This window comes from Pelophylax lessonae (genome assembly GCF_965119305.1).
Source record: "Pelophylax lessonae genome assembly, chromosome: 2".
NCBI lineage: Eukaryota > Metazoa > Chordata > Amphibia > Anura > Ranidae > Pelophylax > Pelophylax lessonae.
In genome coordinates this window covers 215778245-215800114 of record NC_138769.1, presented here as the reverse complement: position 1 = coordinate 215800114, position 21870 = coordinate 215778245, and the positions used below count along the sequence as shown (strand labels likewise).

Below are 21870 nucleotides of genomic sequence, written 5' to 3'. Positions count from 1 at the left end.
TATGTATTTCAGGATAGGCATTTAATTTATTTTGCTATGAGCTGCAGTGTTCATACTGACATATATTTTCAACATGTGTTGGTACTTTTTCACCTGATATTGGTAATGAGGCCCAGTTACCAACAAAATTAGATTTATATTTTCTGTTATCCTGGGTCATCTCGTGCCACCCCCCTCCACCCTTACACTACTTTATTTGGCTGGTTTAGAATCTGCAAAAGGCATATCAGGTGCTTAGGGTTGAAGTGCCAAAAGAGACAGTTTACCCCCTCTGAGAAACTAGTGAAGATCTGCTGGGCAATGAAGTGCTGACCCTCCCACCCAAAATTTAGAAATACATTTAGGTAGAATTAATCTTTACATTTCCCTCTAGCCATTAGTTCTCAACATTTAATGGATGCTCCAAGTTGGGCAATCTTGTATCGCTTTTAACTAACACACCAAGTAAAAAAAAATGATCTTATATATAAAACATTTCACCTGGATAACATCTTCAACTTCAGCTCTTATTACAGGTCCAAGTATACCAAGATGTTCTTCAAATTCACCATCTACAGCAGGTTTTGTGAAAGTGCTATCAAGATACTGCCGAAATATAACTTTTTTATAGACAGTCCCTCTAGAATCACTGACAGGTTTTTCATTAACATTGTACCTGTAAAGAAAACATAATGATTGAAATATGACTTTTCTACAATTAAAAAATACACTATGTGAAAAAAATGGCAACTTTGGCTGTTGTGATAGCCATCATTTACTTTAGGTTTTCTGTTTTTGCAACTGACTTTTAAAGTTCTTCAAACGTATCAGTATTACTAGGTATGAGTAGAGGTCATAAAGGGGAAAAAACAACAGACAAGTAGGGATGATAAGAGGCGATAGACATACAACAGTGCTAAAAATATCAAATAAAGTTGCATGGAGTGCTATAATATTAAAATTGCAACTGATTTTAAAGTTATTCAAAGGTATCAGTGTCACTAGGTATAAGTAGAGGTCATAATGTGGGAGGGGGGGGGGACAACAGACAAGTAGGACTGATAAGAGGCGATAGACATACAACAGTGATAAAAATCAAAATAATCAAAATAGTGATAAAAGTCAAATAATAATATCATTATGCGTAGCAAAAGGTTCCTCCAAAGAGATTCTACAGTTTGAGACCGTACAGCTTGTATTGCCCTTTGAGTAATCCCTGAAAACTGAGTTGTTAAGTGGTGTAGTACCTGCTAAAATTACAACAGCCATGAATCGAATTAGAATAGCAAGAGTCAGCTTTTTACTGCTTATTGTGAATCTATACCATAGGGTTGATTTGCTAAATAAGTAAAGGCTGTTTACTTCGCAAAATAAAGTTAACCTGTTTTCGTTTTGAATAGCTAAATATGGGCCATGGAAATTTAAAAAAAAATGGATTTTCTCTAGTACATGACTGGGTATGGAAAGTGAACATAGCTTCACCAAATTTACTAAGCTAAGAAAAATTCAAATGGCAAAATGAACATTCACTTTGCTAAGTTAACGGTCTTTAAGTTTTTAGTAAATCAGCCCCATTGTGTAGTGACCTTGTGACAGTGCTGCAGGGGGACAATCTAAATTTGATACTTATGTATTTAACGCTTAATGTTTTCAGGGCTACCTAATGACTTCTACAACTCAGCTCTTTTATACAAATACTATTTTAAGGAGGCAAACATAAGACTCATATAAGACTTGCTACTATTGCCAAAGGCATTTTCCCCCAATCTTACTTTTGTATACTTGTGTATGCAAGAGTCTTCTAGGGGAATACTAGGTACTGTCCAGAAATAAAAGGGAGAAAAAAGGTAGAAAATATTTAATATGGGGGATGTAAAAGAGTAGGGGATGTGGTGTGAGGGGCTAGCTAGTAGTCTGGGGTAATTTTTAGATCTGTGAGAGAAAAACAATATGGGGAGTAAGAGGGAGGGGAAGGGAGGAGTGTAATATAGAATATCCAGCAATGTAAGGGTGGTAGGGTATGCCTACTAAATGGTCTACCTAATTTTGTAGTGTTCTTTTCTTTGCCATGTGTTTCATGTTTATACTTGTTTACACTGCACATTGTCTACTGCATGGTGTTTATGATATTGCCCCCTTGGGGTGGCTTATCAATTCCAAATGAGGCAGGCCTTGTGGGGTTGGTCAGTCTGTGTATAGGAAGGGTCAGGAGGACTTTTCCTGCTATGTAACCAGACTTTATTTTCTTCAGCCCCTTGGGGGGGACCTACTCTGGGGTTTCAGGTATTGGACTTTAGCTCTTGAAATGGACTATATTTAACCAACAAAGGGATGGACCAGATCATGAGGCAGGGGCACCAGGGGCAGTGTTACTGCCTGATAAGAATGTGAAGACATGTTATGCTGTTACATGTGAATAATTATGTTGGAAAAATAATTTGGTTGATGAAGAACATTGCCTGGTCTAGTTATTCAAGAAGTATGTAGTGGTATATGCACAGTGAGTTAAGAAGCATCCTCAAGGGAGAGAGTTCACACAATATATTGGGGTCCGGAAAAGAGACTTCTACATGGGATTTTAAAGATAAGTTTTCCTTTGCCAAGGTGTCACAGTTAGACAACTTTCGTGGGTTGGAGGTTCAGAAAATAAAGCAATCCAGGAAATGAGTGACTTGTTGGGCGTGCCGGAGGTCTCTGGTAGTGATGGGATCAGTGTGCTTGGATTCCTTTCCTAGCAGTCAGTCCCCATATTAGGTCCAGCTGCAGTAAGGGGCTTCCCAAGAACCTGGCCTGGGAGTCATGGGGGAGGGAGGCCTTGAGCAGAAGAAACACAGTGCAAAGCTTTTCGATACATAAGAGTGGAACAAGCGTGTACTAACAGTCACAAAGGAGAGTCATGGGTCATAAGCTGGTGAAGTTTGAAATGTGTTCTGCAACTCTTTTTCTGAAAAGCTACTGCTGCTCATGCTGGGCAGAGAAGGGGATTGCTTGCCTGTAGTGTCAATAGGAGTAAACATGTAATTTAAATGTCAAAGCAAAGCAGTGCCAGTTAAACCAAAAAACTGAATTATATTTTTTTATAACAACAACAAAAAAATCATGACAATATAAACAAAACACAACAAGAGCAAACAAAAATGTCCAAATAGGAGAAATCAAATAGTAATTCAATTACAATATTTACCTTATAGCCCTTCCAGAGTAATCCCACTGCACTTCTTCAGCTGCAATATAGTAAATTCTCTTTGTTCCTTTTGAGGTCCGTAGATAATTCTCTATGATCCTGTCAGGGTTGGTATAGCGGTTAACATCATCCTCTGTCATCGTTTTGTATGGCTCTTCATATGCAACCATAAGTTTAGGTTTCTCCTGAATGTTGTTGTTGAATTCTGCATCTGCATCATACTCTTCATAATCACCATCACCACCTCTGGGTACTCCAATCACTATTTCTTTTACAGATTTGGAAAAACCTCTGGGATTAAATCCTCTGGGAGATAACATTATATTGTTGTCCTCAGTAATGTTCTCATTGTTTGAGGTGTTTGAAGAGGCATATTGGTTCAGCTCATATTGAGTACTGTTTGCAGTCCTTTTTCCTTTTATTTTGCTTACTCTCTTTTTCCGTTTGACATATTTGATATTACTGGTTTTATTTCCAATGCCATGAATTTGGAATTTTTCCATTTTCTTTCCATAAATGATTCTATGCTCTTTTTTAGCTTCAGTTTGAGAGCTTTGTTGTGGTATGTCATTTGACGATGGATTTGACTGATTACCTGATTCATTTACATCATCTGTTTTTTCTTCAGAGTCTATCGGTTCTGAATCCTCCTTAAAGCCTGTTTCATTACCATGAGGTTCAATCATTATGATTTTCATTATATCTTCAAATATCTGAGAGCTGTGAATACAATTATAGTAAATGCATTCATTAATCATTAATGTATACAAGTATTAGTTTATATGCACTGGGGTAATTTAGATTCAGAATACCTAAATAATCCCAAAGGGAAATTATTGCAACACATACCACACTCAACAAAGAGAACACAAGATCACAACAATGAACAGAACAAGACACATAATGAATTCCTATAAACAGCCATTAGCACCAAATAAAACAAATTAAAACTACACTTTAATAAACTATCCATACAATTGAAATACAACATAGAATATATACCACAGATTAAAAAATAACAGAAATCAAACACCACTTTCTCTAACATTACTCTAAATAATAGATAACATAATACCAAAACACTATTAAAAACTACATACAAACCCTGATTGTAAACCATATTTAAATCTTCACCTCCAGTCCTCACAGGGAAGAATTATATAAATTTGATGGGCACAGGCAAAAGGGATTTCCTGTGTTGCATCATGGTTGTAACAATCTATCATTGAAGGTACTCCTCAGACTGAACAGTGTATTGTGAAGTGGGTGGGAGGAGTTGTCCAAAATTGAACGTATTTTAAACAACATTTTCCTCTCCAACACTGTTGGTAACGACTCCAGCTCCACGTGCGCAGGAGTGACGTCACCGTGGCTCCGGCCAATCAGATGGCCGGATGCCGCGATCCCGGAAGACGGGCGACTGGACATGTCGCCCGTCATAGAGGTAAGCGGGCGGCATGGCGGGGGCTCGTTCTAAGGTAAGTATTTCATAATGAGCTAGTATGCGATGCATAATAGCTCATTATGTGTTTCTCTTTCAGGGTGAAGAAAAAAAAAAATATGTGGGTTTACAACCTCTTTAAGACCTGTAATGGTTCTCGTGCCACTCCAGACTTCTCTTACTTTGTTTTGCTGGAGTTTCCACTCCAGTTTTTTCCTGTATTTCTCTCTTGGCCTCTCTAATCTTAATCCTCAGGTCCCTCTGAATCATTAACTCCCCCCTATTACCCACTCTAAAAGCCATCTTCCTGGAGTTTAGAATATCCTTCATATCCCTAGTTATCCACAGTTTATTATTTGAATAAAATCTACACAGAAATTAATATAATGTGTTATGCACTCAGAAAGCCCATCAATGTCTCTTCCATGTGGCTCACAGAGTGCATTCCAATCCGTTCCCTCACAACAACTCTGCATTAATTCAAAGAACTTCTCAGACCATCTCTTCACTGATCTGGTGGTCACAGGTTGTCTCCTAACCATGGACACATAATAAGGAATGAGGTAGACCAAATTTTGATCTAATCGGCCCAAGGGTAGAAGAGGAGAAGAGCTATATGCATTCTTCACATTGGCATACAGCAGATCCAGGGTCCTATCCTCTCTAGTTGGGCATCCCACAAACTGTGTGACATTATTCAAGGTTTCCTCCATGGTGATATGAATAAAATCACCTGAGATTATGATAAGGGCATTGGGATGCTTAGTTTGAAGTTTTGCAATAACACTGTGGATGGCATCACTTGCCAACATTGGGTTGGTAGAAGGCAGGCCAAGGTGCAAAAGAATAAGGCACTAAAAAGAGCATTCCAGGCAAAAGACTAATGGGTCAATTTATAAAATATTTGTTTCTCTAATGTCAGTAACATTTGTGCAAGCTGAACAAAAGGTTACCGCATGTTTTCTAATAGGTTAACGCCTCTATTATCAGCACCAACTAGTGACCAAAATACTGTATTTTCTCCTTGGGGTATTTCAGAAAACTATACTGCATTTTGGTCACTAGATGGAGCTGAGGATACCGGGATAATTCTTTTAGAAAACATTTGTTGAAAGTTTGTTTTGTACAATAAATGTTTTTTAAATAGACCCCAAAATGTCATCAGCCGTCATGAGAATTTTTGTTTACCTTTTATGTGTTTTGTTTTTAACCATTTTGTTTATCAGAATCTAGTTTTATATTTTTTACTGGTCATCATATGCAATAAAAACTGTAGCACCCCCTAGGCACTGTAAATAAAATATTCCCATGTCCTAAAATGTCTTAAACATTTTTAATTGAATAGACAAGGTTTGTTTAACCTCTCTGGCGGTATGAGTGTTTCTGATTTTAGGTGCTGAAAGCGGTACAATTATTTTGCTAGAAATTCTTAAGGACGAGCAGCCCAAACCAACTATTTACATATGATTTTTTTTTTTACTGTGCGTTCTTCTTTATAACATATCGGGTATGATAACGTTTGAAACACAAAATCATAAATTATAATATAATAAATAACTATAAATAAGTTAATGTAAGTTAGGATTAGGATAATAAGTTAGGATGTAATCATTCTGCACTCCTGTGATCTGTTTTCAGTTGGTTAACCCCGCTGTTGGCTGACGTCACTCAGCCAGTCCAGGTTGGGAAAAGATCCCAACTTTACAGTTAAGATCCACCCAGATGCCTGGGGAGGCAGCTGGGAGACTGAGCCATATGTTCCATCCCCTCCCTAGCCCAACACTCCAGAACGATGCTGCATCCTCCTAGATGAGTAGAAGTTTTTTTGTTAAAAACCCCATACTTCTCTTTTGTCATCCATGCCAGCTGTCCTTTGACATTGCTGTAAATAATGTCTGCTGTGATAACAACTATAATTTTTCCTGTCTCACTATTTATGCATATGGCTGTCTTGTGATCAATGATTTCTTGTAGCCCTAGATTTATGTCAACTATCCACTGATTCCTGAATAATTAATACTGAACAAGAAACTTAGCTACAAAATAATATAAGATACTATGTAAGGTTTTAAGATGGTCAAAAAATTAACTCAGCATTAGGCAGGTTATCGCTGGGTTAAATTTAAACATTCCTCACACAACAATTCCAAAATATGATGTGTTAATCAAATGCACAAGCTTTTTGGATCTTTGATCTTTAGTAAAAAGATAATTCAAACCATAAACCAAATTAACATACCCCAGCATCTCTTCAATTTCTCTGTCATGGTAATCAGTTATAATAGTCTTTGTCTCACTTGGTCTTGCAATAGATGTGGATGGTATGTCATCTCTAGATTTCAGGGTTGTGAACTCCAGGTGATTCTTTGGTGGAAAAGTTGTTGATGATACATTTGGGGAGTGGTGCTGGTCTCCATTTATTTTTATGGGTAAATTATCAGACGTGGTCTGTGATGTTACATCAATTGTAAAATTGACTTCATAAGTTTCCGTAAATCCTGCTGTTCCACGTGGCCACTGAATAGTTTCATTTTCTGGAAGAGTTTCTTCCCATTCCTTTGATTTATTTTCCTTATAATTGAAGTTAAAGGACATATCGGTGTAATTGGATGCCTTTTCCACATCCCTTTTTGCAACACTTATATATTGCGTGCCTTCTGAACTATTGGTCTTCTCCACTGCTTCTATGTGTTCTTTTTTTGTGCCATTAAAGTATGTAATGAATTCATTTTCTGCTTGAATAATGCTTTCTTCCTTGTCGGCATCTGTGCCGTGTTCCTTTTCTGTGGCATTTGTTGATTCTTCAAAATATGTAGTGAAATCATTTTCTGCCTGCATAATGCTTTCTTCCTTGTCAGCATCTGTGCTGTTATGGTCAGGTATATAGACATCCTGTGTTCTGTTAAATGTTTCTTCACCTTGTTTAGGGACAGGACTTTGTAATTTGTCCGTGAGATTCAATTCTTTTGAAGAATTACTAGGACTTGTGGGAAGAACATGTTCTTCAGCTGAAACGGACTCCTTGTGAATATCATGACTTCCCCCCAATGTGGCATTCTTAATATATGTATCTTCAGTAGACTCAGATGAATCACTGTCATAACTTCCTGATGTGCTTGTGTTATAAGGAACATCTACATTTTTTATTTTGGTCTCATACATATCATCTATAGCTAAAGCAGTAAGATTTAATCCTTCTTCTATGTTCCCTGTATTGTTCTTTGAAGATCTAAGATTCCACTGTAGGGCCAGACTATCAGTGTAGTCATCACCGTCTGTAATAATGTCTAATTCCTCATTTTCATCTGTTTTTGTTCTGACATCTGGATAATCAAATGTAAATTCTTCATCTTCAAACTCTTCATAGTCTATATGAGAAAAACACTTTACATCTCTGAATCTGACATTCATGCCAGATTTTCCTTTAAGGTTGAGATTACCAAAAAGCCACACACCTGCAGTAAAAAGGCATAAATACATTAACATGAAAATACATGTAAAAACATTAAGTACCATAGAAGTAAAAACAAGAAGTACAATATCTAAAGAACCAAAAAGCATAGCTAAAAGTTAAAAGATTTTGTTTAAAATTATTTTTGTGAAAATGCTGAAAAAAAATCATTTTTAATGACTGCAAGTATTCATCTTAGCTTGTTTTATAAGTTACATATACAGAAGTGTACATTATATTTTTTCAAGAGATTTGATAGAATCTCCTCCAGTGTAAGGTTCGATTCACTCCTATGCATGTTGCTTTTGAGCATTTCTGTAGTGCTTTTTGCTGTGCTTTCCACAGTTTTTCGCCGCGATTTGCGTTTTGAGTTTTTACGTTTTTTTTTTTTTTGGGAAAATTTGTTGTTGGGCAGCATTAAAAAAGCAAATTTCGGCAAAATCGCGGTAAAAACGCAATACTTGCATTTTGGATGCAGGTCCATTGAAGTCTATTGCATGCAAAACGCTGCATTTTGCAGGAAAAAAAGTCCCCTACCCTTTCCAAAAATGCCAAGGCACAAAAATGCATTGATGTGAACGTGTTCCATAGGAACCATGTTAAAAAAAATTAAAAGCATTTCTGCAAAAAGCATTAAAAAATGCATTTGTGTGAATCAAGCCTTAAGCCTAGTACACATGCAACGAATTTCCGCCGACGGGTCGTCCGTCTTTTGTCCAGAGTTGTGTTTTGTTGGTTGGAATGTGCTCTAGACTGCACACAAATTTTTCCCGCACGACAGAATTCTACTTCAGAAGTGATGTCATGTGTTGGTTTGCATTCTTTGTGTTCTTTCTTCTCTGAGCATGCCCAGACTTGCTCATAAGATTAACATCACTTCTGAAGTAGAATTCTGTCATGCGGGAAAATTCGTGTGCAGTCTAGAGCACATTCCAACCAACAAACACCACTCTGGACAAAAGACGGACGACCGGTCGGCAGAAATTCGTTGCATGTGTACTAGGCTTTAGACTAACTATAGGTAGACAGCCAGGGCCAGGAATAGGGGTGGGCAAGAGGGACAGCTGCCCTGGGCACAGTGGAGATTTGGGAGGTTGTGCTAGACAGGGTTATTTTGAGGGGGTATTTGTACTAGGAGGGTGGATGTGAAGGGGGATTGGGGGGGGGGTTAATGCTGGCAGAGGGGGATTTGCATGGGGGAAGATTTATGCTCAGAGGGGTAGATTATTTGAGCTGAGAGGGGGGATTTGTGCTGGAAGAGGGGGCATTTTTGTTTAATGTATGCTCAGGGGGTAAGTGGAAAGATTAGTGCTAACAATCTTTTGGGGGGGGGGGGATTTTTGCTGACACATAATGCTCACACCTTTGGGGGGAGGGTGCCATTTTGCATCTTTACCCTGGGCACTAGATGGCCTTGTCCCATCACTGTAGACAGCCCTCTCAGATCAACAGATGGCAAGTGATCTACTCACTGCTGCACTCCTAACAGTTGGATGTTAAGACTCATTGTCTAAGAACTCCCCTGTTATACAGGGGAGTAAGAGCTGTGATATTGTACAATTTGTCTGGCACTGCTTTGTACAACTTAAATACAGGCTACCATGTCCTATTATTCCTTATTAAGAATTAATGGAGATCAAATAGGACATGTAAGTAAACGCATTTAGTAGATTGTAGCAAATTTACAGCCATTTTCCATCTATAAAAAAACAAACATGTATAGAGGTCCCTAAGGCAAGTGACATGAAATCTTCAATGTGTCAACACAATTTCAAATATATTTTAACAGTATAAAACATTGGCTGTTTTTTTTTTTAAAGCATAAACTAGTAAATGTATTTTTTTTTTTAATCTTTTGATCTGGCGATCCTTTCATTTGTGCAAACTTTTTTCCAGTAACCTGCTGAGGTACCCACTGGAGGGTACCCTTGTTTGTTGTGAGCTGCTTAACCTGAGCCAGTAAGCTCCCTGATAATTTTTGTCCTCTTACTACTTTGCATGAACTCACATTAAAATCTCAGAGCCTCTTGGATGCTTTTTTTTTTTTTTTCGTTGGACTCAGCTTATATTGTCTGATTTATGAAAAACTCTTAAAATACTCATATTTAAAGTTAATTCACATACCAAATAAAAACACAAAGAAGCAAGAAGCTATTTTTTATTCTGTTTTGTGAACTACCTTTAATGTACATCGTATTGACTACAGCTCTTATTACTTTTGTGTAATATATTATACAATTTTGGTAAAGGGGAGCATCTGGCGCATTGTGTTACTAATAATTATCAATAATGTAATAATAAATTACTAATAAATGTATTTATTAGGTAATTAATTACTTATAAATGTATTTCCTCTGTACCTTCTACCCGCCCCCCAAAATCATCATATATTTGGTGCTACTATTTCTTATCCTGTTAAACAAAAACAAAAAAAAACAAAGTTGGGTAGCATTGGTACCTGAGCAATATCAGCATGACCCCTGTCATAGTTGCACCCTCTTAGAAATTGAATGCGTTGGGTGAATTACTGAAAGGGCAATGATCATTGAGGATGATTGGAAATTTCTGGGATTTTCTTTTTTTTCACCGGTTTTTATTTTCTTGCCTTACCTGTTTAAGATTCTTATCAGAAAAATACAAATATTTGAATCATTCAGAAAGGAGTAGCTTACCTATATTATTCATTTCTATGATAATGCTCTCACTAGTCATTGGAAAGAGAGTTACTAAATCTCCAGTTCCCCTTCTGTACCTAAAGGTATGTCCACTAATCTGTAGAGTAAGAGTTTCATCCCAGATTCCCACACTTGAAATGTGCCATGGAACCACATGGCTGTAACAGAATCTCAGGATTGCATTTTCAAGAGAATTTCCATTTATAGCTGAAAGAAAAAAAAAATGTTAACAAAGAACAAACAAAAGAAAAGAAAAGAAAGAAACCCAAAATCGACTTTTCAGAATGTTCTACATCATGCCTCACTGTATACAATTTGCTTAAGCAAAAAAGTTTTAGTGCATGTGTTGCAAAGTTTCCTGCTTGGAGATTCTCCAACAACACTTTCTGTTTCAGACAATGCTAAGCCACCACCTAGCAATTAGCAGCAGCGTTGTCATCCTGCCATGTGCTCTTCTTCAGTTGGCCATTGTGGTGCCTATGTGGTCTGTGCATACCTCCTGCAGACCTTATAGGCATTCCAACAGCCTACCCAAGAGCTCATATGGCAGGCTGACAATGCTTCTGTTAATTGCAAGGCAGTAGCTTGGTGTGACAGCAAAATAGCACCCGGCCGCACACAGGATCAACAGACTGTAGAGCTAAAATAGTCAAAGGTGATGAGAATTGGCTTCAGTTCCATCCTCCACCCAAAGAAGAACCCCCTCCCAAAGTAGCTTAGTGTTGTCAGCTTGAAATAGGAAGTGCTGCTTCTGGTAGGTTCTCCAGGTCAGAAACTTAAAAGAGTAACAAAAAATGATTTGCTTAGAAAAACTGTGTATAAGGTGGAGAATGATAACAAACAAACTAAAAATGGATTTTTATAGATAGTATGTGATGATGATAGGTATTATGGCATAGTATTATAGCTGCTACATTATTGTTGATGACATGCTTTACTATATGAAAAAGATGTTTAGAGCCAGTCAAACTATTGAGAGGATAACTGTACAATTATTACAGTTTTTCTTTGTAGGCTCTATCCCAGTATCCCATCAAATTATTACACTTTCTTGTCCCACCTCATGATCAAGATCTTTGGCCCTCTTCTTCAAAATTCTCCCAGCCATGCCCTACTCCTCTTGTGCTATACATGAACTATATATATTGCGTTGCATATGTACAGGGGAAGTGGAGGTCTGCAGGAAGACTTTTAAAGAATAGTCTACCAGTGTCAGCAGGACACACAGTGAGGATCTCTGCAGAGCGGAGACAAGTAAGTGTAGCACCCTCCTCATAGAAGCTGCTGAGTTAGGGTTCCCCACTGCTGCAAAGCCTGTCATTTAGCATTTCCTTCATTCACTCCAACACAGAAACTCAGTCTTTGACTTGTTTTTGTTGTTTATATTTAGGGGATGATAACTTGGATGGGGTAGGTAAATTATGGGATGCCCAACTTGAAAATGTCTAAACACAGAACAAGGGACAACATCCTCCCTATTTACAAAGATCTTCTTCTTCCTTCCTCCTGCACAAACGTGGTTCCTATGTACAGCACCTGCTGCTCACTCCTGGTGGAACTAGTAGTTTAATGCTAGTTCAGCAAAGTCCCATTACGGGCAGGAACTCTCAGTCCCTTGACAAAGGTAGAACAAATTGAGTGAACAGCATAACATCTCTCCTTCTGCTTCCCTGTGGCCACTGATCCCGGTTCCACTTGCCTGCAGAATGCTAGCCCACCTGACTGCCACCAGCCATGCCTGGCTGCTATTCTTCCCAGTCCTCCTGACTGACTGCCTGCACCAGTCACCAGTCCTGCCTGACTGGCACACACACATGGACATTTCCCAGGGCAATTTTAGAAGAAGACTTGGCACACCACTGTCTTCAAGAGAGCACTGTTAAAGCTGGCAGTCTCTCCCCTTGTCTTGTCCCAACACCGTGCTGATCTACTCACTGTATTTGCTTGCTCCTTCCCGCTGCCTCTCTGGAATAAATCCCTTCAACTGCCTCCTGTGGTGGGATCCTTCCAGGCCAGCTTTCCTGAGCTCCCAGCCTGATTCTCACCACTCCCTGGTATAGGGTCCTTTAAGGGCCACAGACAGCTTCCCTTAGCACTGCTTCTCCATCTTCCACCTGAACTCCCCTGCTGGCATGGCCCATGTCTATTAATGGGATTTCCCAGTCCCCTGCCAGGCCCACTCCCGGGGATTGGCTGAGAGCCAAACAAGATTATAGCCTTCACCCACTAATTCTAGAACATTTTTCAATGTCCCAGAAACAGGGGAAGGCACCAGAGAGTTGGCAGGATGAGTCATCCAGCCCTGGCCTCTAGTAACCCTGACCCAATTACAGACTCACCAATTAATATAAGACAGAGTATAGGTTGCCTACTCTCACTACTAGTAGCACACACTAGAGCAGGGATTCCCAAACTAGGGCCCTGCAGCTTCTGCAGAACTACACATCCCATGAGGCATTGTAAAACTCTGACATTCACATACATGACTAGGCATGATGGGAATTGTAGTTCCTGAACAACTGGACGGCCATCATTTGGGAATCCCTGCACTAGAGAATTATACATAAGCATAAGACTTAAAGGGGGACAATGAGGGCAGTAAAGGCTATAAAAGATAACTATACTAAAAATGGAGTTATCTTTAAAATTATAATTACATTCCATGGAGAGCATAATCATATCTCCTCATTTCTATTTTTACAGGTACCCACATCATTTGAGTTTGCCTAACTTACGCACATGCAGAAAGATATTTTTTCTTAAATTGCATTACATATGAGTGTGGTAATACATTTATTGTATTAAGAAGTTTCAGTGGTTATTTTAAAGCTGAACTCCAGAATAAAAGCTTTAATTTAGGTGTAGGGGGGGGTGCAGCTGGCCCCCAACCAGCTGTGAAGAGTGACAGGAGCGACTATGCTGTGGGCTTTCTTCCCCCCTGCTGTCCACTCTGCCGCTCTGTTGTGTGAGGAGTCTTTTGCTTCCCCCCTCTCTGTGAGCAGGAGCAGACAGGCTGTGAGCTGTCTCCCCCATCCCGCCCACAGCTCCTACACTGAGAATCAGAGTGTGTTGTGGGTTCGATCCCCAAATTCACTCCTTCTTCTTTCCCCCTCCTCCTGGCAATAGAAGATCAGATTCAATCAGGGGAGGGTGACACAAGGGTGCAAAGGACACTAGGGCATGTGGTCCCAAATGAACACAGCCCAATACAAGTCTTTGAGGGCTAGTGAAGCAGCAGACTTTAATACTCTGCACATAAGGGGAGGAGATAGTGTTTTTGTGGGCAAACCACCGGATCTCAGGGCAGACTAGGGCTGGATGCGAGAGCTGCTACTGAGGCTGCTGGGGGCTGAGAGAGACCAAGACAGAGAGAAAGAGAGAGAAGCTCTGTACCCTTTAAGGACCAGAGCCAAAAGACAGACCCAATGCAAGATTCCTATGTGCGGAGACCTAGAGCAGTGCAGACCGGGGGCAAAAAGCACACTAGTAGCCAAAGGACTGAGACGCCCAGGGTTCCCCTGCTGTGCTGGAACCCACCTACCCACTGGCTGCCTGCAAAAAAACTACATGAGGGGAGAGATTGAAGACCAGTCACAGTCTGTACCCTTTAAGGACCAGAGCCAAAAGACAGACCCAATGCAAGATTCCTATGTGCGGAGACCTAGAGCAGTGCAGACCGGGGGCAAAAAGCACACCAGTAGCTAAAGGACTGAGACGCCCAGGGTTCTCCTGCTGTGCTGGAACCCACCTACCCACTGGCTGCCTGCAAAAAAACTACATGAGGGGATAGATTGAAGACCAGTCACAGTCTGTACCCTTTAAGGACCAGAGCCAAAAGACAGACCCAATGCAAGATTCCTATGTGCGGAGACCTAGAGCAGTGCAGACCGGGGGCAAAAAGCACACCAGTAGCCAAAGCACTGAGACGCCCAGGGTTCTCCTGCTGTGCTGGAACCCACCTACCCACTGGCTGCCTGCAAAAAAACTACATGAGGGGATAGATTGAAGACCAGTCACACTGCACAAGAAGAGAGAGCAGCAGTGACCGGTCTTTATTACAGGAAGCTTCTGCACAGAGGCAAAATTTCAAACTGGGATTACTACACAGATCTGAAAGAAAATACACAAAACACATCAAGATTCCAGGAGAAATAGACATGTGTAATGTATTTGGACAATATTTGCTTATCCTTTAATAAAATGAAAAATCCAATGTAACTTACTGTTGATAACATAGGAACTGTAGAGAGTTTTGGGGTCTTTGGTAAACATCCAGCTACAGGCTTTTAGCTTATTGACTTCATAGTACCAGCTTTTATTCTCATCAAACACTGCAAACATTGCAACTTGCTCTTCATCTGCTTTCTCCTGAAGTGGGAGAAGTAGGCAATTATTACTGATCTAAATATAGGTCCCAGTAATGCAAAGTAAACTAATAGCCAATAAGCAGAGACTGATAGAAACAGGCCCCCTAAGTATGTTTATTTTAGTCATTATATAATAGGTGATGTCTTTTTCCATTTCAATGCCATCTAAAAGTGGAAGAACAAAAAGATGGCGGCTTCATTTTTTATGCCACGCAATATTTGTGCAAATATTTACAAACTCAAAATATTATAGAATAAATACACTCATTTTTTTTATACACATGAGCACAATGCAATCTCCAAATTATTATTAAATATAAAAGACTGCGTCAAGATAATAAAGAACAAATATACAGTATATAGCCTCAAAATGATTTGTACTTGGCAAACTGTGATACCCCATATTGTAAAAAGGCAACACATTATAAACTTTTTGGATGGCCCAAAATAATTGTGCATGTGGGGACATCTTATGTGTCAGGCAAAACTAATTTCCGCACGTACATGTATCCTTTTATGAATGTGCGTATTGAGAGGTATTTTAAGTGGTTTTGTACTCTTTTCATTACATTTACATTTTTTTAAAATATATTTATGTTTTTCTTTATTACTAGTGCCAGTGCCAGGCTACCTTCATGGAGACATCAGTGGTTTGTTGGATCTCTTTAAACCCATACAGAGGGGGACAGAAAGCCCAGGTAAGGGCCACCACTTGCTGACATGTAGAGGTGATCCCATAACTTCACAGCTACTCAACTCACCTAGCTGTACTATATAGAGAAAGGTTACATTTACAGTTACAGTTACATTTTAAACAAGCTACTGCAACCATGAGCTTGTTTTTAGTCATTGACTGACCCACTATAATAGTCTTGATATGGTTTAATAAGCAACCTGTCAGCATTATCAAATCACATTATTATTCTAATTAACCACTTGCCGCCCTCCCACCGTCAAATGACGGCGGAGCGGTGCGGCTCTCGTTCAGGGACGACATCATGTGACAGCGCCCCAGAACGGCTGCTCTCGTGCGCCCGCGGGGGCGTGCAGCATTGGGATCGTGACCACGCCATGTTCCCAGGACACGGCGCGACCCTGATCTTGGTAAAGAGCCAATGACGGGGCTCTTTACCCATGTGATCGGCTGTGACCAATCACAGCCGGTCAAATGTAAATGAGGAAGTGCCGTTATTTGGTTCTCCTCGCCTCACACTGTCAGAGTGTGTGGCGAGGAGAGCCGATCAGCGGCTCCTCCTCAAAGGGGAGTACAAGACAAGTAATCAGGGCAACGATGATCAGTGCCCTGATTACAATACAGTCAAAAAAATGCACAAGAATGACATGAAACATGGCACATCAGTTAACCCAATCAGTGCACCCAATCAGTGCCAATCAGTAACCCCAATCAGTGCCCATTACTAATGCCAGTCAGTGCCTGTCAGAGTCTGCTCATGTGTGCTGCCCATCAGTGCCCACCAGTGTTGCCCACCAGTGCCCACCAGTGCTGCCCATCAGTGTCCATCAGTGCCACCCCTCAGTGGCGCACACCAGTGCTGCCTATCAGTGCCCATCAGTGCCACCTATCGGTGCCCATCAGTGTGGCATATTAGTGCCGCCTCATCAGTGCCACCTAATCAGTGCCCTTCAGTGCCACCTCATCAGTGCCCATGAGTGCCACCTCATCAGTGCCCATTAGTGCCCATCAGTGCCGCCTCATCAGCGCACATCAGTGAAGGAGAAAAATTACTTATTTACAAAATTTTCTGACAGAAATTTTCTGTCTATTTCCTTTTTTTTTTTTTTTTTTTAGTAAAAAATAAAAAAACAGCTGTGATTAAATACCACCAAAATAAAGCTCTATTTGTGTGAAAAAAATGATAAAATTTTCATTTGGGTACAGTATTGCATGTTCGTGCTATTGTCATTCAAAGTGTGATAGCGCTGAATGCTGAAAATTGGCCTGGGCAGGAAGGGGGTGAAAGTGCCCTGTATTGAAGTGGTTAAAGAAGGAAATGTTTCTTCCAATTAATAAAGACCCACTGTACCCCAGTGCTAAGCCAAAAACCTAGGTCATCACTTGTTGTTTTTAATCAGCAGTGATGTAGGTAGATCAAAAAGACTGCCTCTATAGAAATTATTTATTATTATTCCGGAGTGATATAGCGCCAACAGTTTGCATAGTGCTTTACAACATGATTTCAAACTAATTTATATATATATATATATATATGAGTACACCCCTCACGTTTTTGTAAATATTTTATTCTATCTTTTCATGTGACAACACTGAAAAAATGACACTTTTCCGCTTCAATGTAAAGTAGTGAGTGTACAGCTTGTATAACAGTGTAAATTTGCTGTTCCTTCAAAATAACTTAACACACAGCCATTAATCTCTAAACCGCTGGCAACAAAAGTGAGTACACCCCTAAGTAAAAATGCCCAAATTGGACACAATTAGCCATTTTCCCTCCCTGGTGTCATGTGACTCATTAGTGTTACGAGGTCTCATTTGTGAATGGGGAGCAGGTGTGTTACATTTGGTGTTATCGCTCTCACTCTCTCATACTGGTCACTGGAAGTTCAACTTGGCACCTCATGGCAAAGAACTCTCTGAGGATCTGAACGAAATAATTGTTGCTCTACATAAAGATGGCCTAGGCTATAAGAAGATTGCCAAGACCCTGAAACTGAGCTGCAGCACGGTGCCCAAGACCATACAGCAGTTTAACAGGACAGAATCCACTCAGAACAGGCCTCGCCATGGTCGATCAAAGAAGTTGAGTGCACATGCTCAGCGTCATGTCCAGAGATTGTCCTTTGGGAAATAGATGTATGAGTCCTGCCAGCATTGCTGCAGAGGTTAAAGGGGTGGGTGGTTAACCTGTCAGTGCTCCATATTTCGCACACTGCATCAAATTGGTCTGCATGGCTGTCGTTCCAGGAGGAAGCCTCTTCTAAAGATGATGCACAAGAAAGCCCACAAACAGTTTGCTGAAGACAAGCAGACTAAGGACATGGATTACTGGAACCATCTCCTGTGGTCTGATGAGACCAAGAAAAACGTATTTGGTTCAGATAGTGTCAAGCGTGTGGGGCGGCAACCAGGTGAGGAGTAGAAAGAAAAATGTGTCTTGCCTACAGTCAAGCATGGGGGTGTGAGTGTCATGGTCTGGGGCTGCATGAGTGCTGCTGGCATTGGGGGGCCACATAAAGGAAACCATGAATGCCAACATGTACCGTGACATACTGAAGCAGACATTTGCATTTAGGGGTGTACTCACTTTTGTTGCCAGCGGTTTAGACAACAATGGCTGTGTGTTGAGTTATTTTGAGGGGACAGCAAATGTACACTGTTATACAAGCTGTACACTCACTACTTTACATTGTAGCAAAGTGTCATTTCTTCAGTGTTGTCACATAAAAAAATATAATAAAATATTTACAAAAATGTGAGGGATGTACTTACTTTTGTGAGATACTGTGTATGTGTGTATATATATATATATATATATTGTAGAGAGGCGAGTCCGTGTCACTGTGTTTATTAGCAATTTATGCATGATTTTTGGAGAGGCAAGCATGCTGATTGCACAGGTGTGGGCTGGGTTTATTATGGTCCCGGAGTTAGCACTCAGGGCGACTCCACCCGGCAGACAGGAGGTCTGGCCCAGGAGTCCCCGACACAACAGACAGGAGGTCTGTGTTTGGGAGTCAGGAGGGCTCCCACCTTCTCTAAGAGAGAGAGAGGCTGCAGGTGGCAGTTTGAGGCAGAGATAGTGCACCTCAGCACAGTGCAAAGCTGATCCCAAGTAAGCTACAAGGGAGCTTGACCGAAGGGTACTTGTGTTGGTCTGAGGAACACACCTAAGGCCTAGGCGTGAGGCCTGAAGCAGCTGTGTGGTAAGTGAGTAAGCCAGGAAGCTTAACCACTTAAGCCCCAGCCCTATTTCGGACACTTTTTGTTCACAAGTTAAAAACAGTATTTTTTCCTAGAAAACTACTTAGAACCCCCAAACAATATATATATTTCTTTAGCAAAGACTCTGAAGAATAAAATGTCGTCATTGCAATATTTTTTGTCACGCGGTATTTGCACAGCGGTCTTTAAAACGCCATTTTTTTGGAAAAATTTAGAAAAATCACATTTCACTGCATTTAAAAAATACTAAACAGTAAAGTTAGCCCATTTTTTTTGTATATTGTGAAAGATGATGTCACGCCGAGTAAATAGATACCCAACATGTTACGGTTTAAAATTGCACCCACCCCCCCCCCCCCCCCCCGTGGGACGACGACAAACTGCGGTCAATAGAGATCTCAATAGGCGACGTTTTAAATTTATTAAACGGTTACCAGTTTAGAGTTAGAGTGTATCTCTTTTTTTTAAAGTATTGCTCACGCTCTGGCGATCGCGGCGATACCTCACATGTGTAGTTTGAACAGCGATTTCATTTGCGGCTCGACTTCCGTATACGTTTTTTTTTGTGCGCGAGCTAACGGTGACGGGGGCGGCTACATTTTTTTCCCCATTTATTTTATTTATTTCTTTAACTTTATTACAGTTTAAAAAAAAAAATAAAAATCTGATCACTTTTATTGCTGTCACAAGCAATGTAAACATCCCTTGTGACAGCAATATGCAGTGACAGGTACACTTTATGGAGGGATCGAGGGTCTAAAAGACCCTAGACCCCTCCACTACACTTCCCTGTATGCAAAACGCCGAAAACTGCATTTTTGCATACAGCCGTTTTTCAAATTTGCCGCCTTTTGCAGCACAGTAACCCGGAAGTGACGTCATGGATGCCGCCTCCGGGTTACGTCATCGGAGACCCGATCAAAGCCATTTCCGGTATTGATCGGGACTCCATCCAGCTGGCGGACGTGCCAGCTGGGTGCTCGGGGCTCCCGGTGGGACGGGAGCCCCGGTAAAAGCCACGGAAGGCGGCAGGAGGGGGGGGGACGTCCCCTCTCGCCCCCCCCGGGTAACGATCGAGCGGCTCACTGACTTGCCTATTGGGAAGGGAGGGGTTAAGTGTGTCCTAGGGGCGTGCTTCTAACTGTGATGGGACATGTCTCCTAGTGTAAAAACACAGATCAACGGTTCTACATAGTAGAACTGTCTGATCTGCATTTTTACACAGGGAGAATGACAGGCGGCTTGTTTACATAAGCCGCTCTGCCTTTCTCCCGTTCTACCGACGATCGTAGTGTGACCGGCGGACATCGGGTCCGCCAGTCACACTCCCGCACTCCTCCGTGAATGAGCCGAGGCGGGCGCGCGCCTCAGCGCTCGCCCGCTCTTGGCTCTAAAGTGGATGACAGGCGAGTGGCGTAGATCTACGTCACTCTGCCTGGCTGGGGCTGACTGCCGCAGTAAATATACTGTGGGCAGTCGGCAACCGGTTAAATTACTGCACCAAGGGCATCTCTAAGGTAGCTGATAAAACACCAACGGGCAACTTAGAACAGAAGTTATATCACCCAGCAGGTTCATAAATACCTTTGAAAAAAAAAAACCTACAGATCTTTAAATCCTTTTCTAAGTCTTCTCATGTCAGTCAGGGCCTCTTCTGATTGTGGACTAAGATTCTTAGCCATCCCAAATGGTTTGCCCCAGCACTCTTTGAATTCAGTTAACTACCACCAGCTGGAAAACCTGTAATCCCATTTGTAAAGTTATAATTATTGTCTATAAGTACAATTATTATTGTGAATCCACCAAGTAGGTCAAAAATATTGTTTGAATGCCAGAGCCTACTAGAGACTGATATACAGTAAGCGCCGGTTCACATAGGAGCGACGCTACTTTCAGGGGCGACCTCCGAGATCGCGGTGCGAGCAGCGCGCCGCGACCTCGGAGCAGCCGCCACGGACTACATAACAATGAAGTCTATGGCGGTCGCCTCCTGGTCGCCCCAAAGAAGCTCCGGACCCTTTTTCTAGGTCGGAGCGACTTGTGTCGCTCCTATTAGAACGGGTCCGCAGCTTCCCTATGGGAGGCGACCTGCGGCGACCTGTGAGGCGACCAGGTCGCCTCACAGGTCGCCCTAGTGTGAACCGGGGCTTAATCTTTTCAGATTTTTATTTATGCAAAAGCCCAAATTATAGCAGTTTATATTTTGCAATATTGTAGTGTTACAGAACATTTGTTTCTTAATATTACTTTTCATACAAAAAGCGGAATTTAAATCAGAACACAGACCAGAGGGTACTGGTAATAAACGATAACATTGTGAACTTATATATCCTAACCTACAGTTTACAAGTAAGTATTTATTGTTATTTTAAGTGGATGTAAACCCTCACATATACCCAGCAAAGTGAACAGCCCCAGATGATACACTGAGATTAAACAAATCTCCCTACATACGTTTTATTTGTATATTTGCTGTCTTCAGCTTTCTACACGGTTTAGAAAGTGAATATCTTGTTCGAATTTTTTCTTCCTGTTCCAGCACTAGGTGCGGAGTCTTGGCATACACTGTGTGACAGCTGATTGGAGGAAAGGCACCCCCCCCAACTTACGCAGAGGAAGGAAGAAACATGCAGAGCTGTGCTGTGAATAGACCAGCTCTCTGCTTATCCATCTCTAAGCACCCACTCCAACACAAATTTCCAGCTGCTTTTATCTCCTGTGTAGAGAACTTGTCAGAAATTATCATGCTGGTTACAGAGGAACGGACACAGGACTTAGGGCTTTGGAGAGAGATAAGTAAATACTACAGATATATGTACCCAAGTGAAACTTAATGAATAGGGTTTACAAC

The 21870-nt window shown here is 41.0% G+C and overlaps 1 protein-coding gene across 1 annotated transcript in view; it reads right to left on the bottom strand.

Annotated features, from left to right (window-relative positions):
- F5 (coagulation factor V) overlaps positions 1–21870 on the bottom strand; it is a 110793-nt gene that overhangs the window by 39936 nt on the left and 48987 nt on the right. The window contains exons 11-15 of the mRNA XM_082244471.1: positions 14954–15098; positions 10728–10937; positions 6844–8059; positions 3164–3883; positions 481–655 (exon numbers count right to left, since the gene is read on the bottom strand). Coding sequence (XP_082100597.1) covers positions 481–655; positions 3164–3883; positions 6844–8059; positions 10728–10937; positions 14954–15098 — 2466 coding nt within the window. The remainder of the gene's footprint in view (positions 1–480; positions 656–3163; positions 3884–6843; positions 8060–10727; positions 10938–14953; positions 15099–21870) is intronic.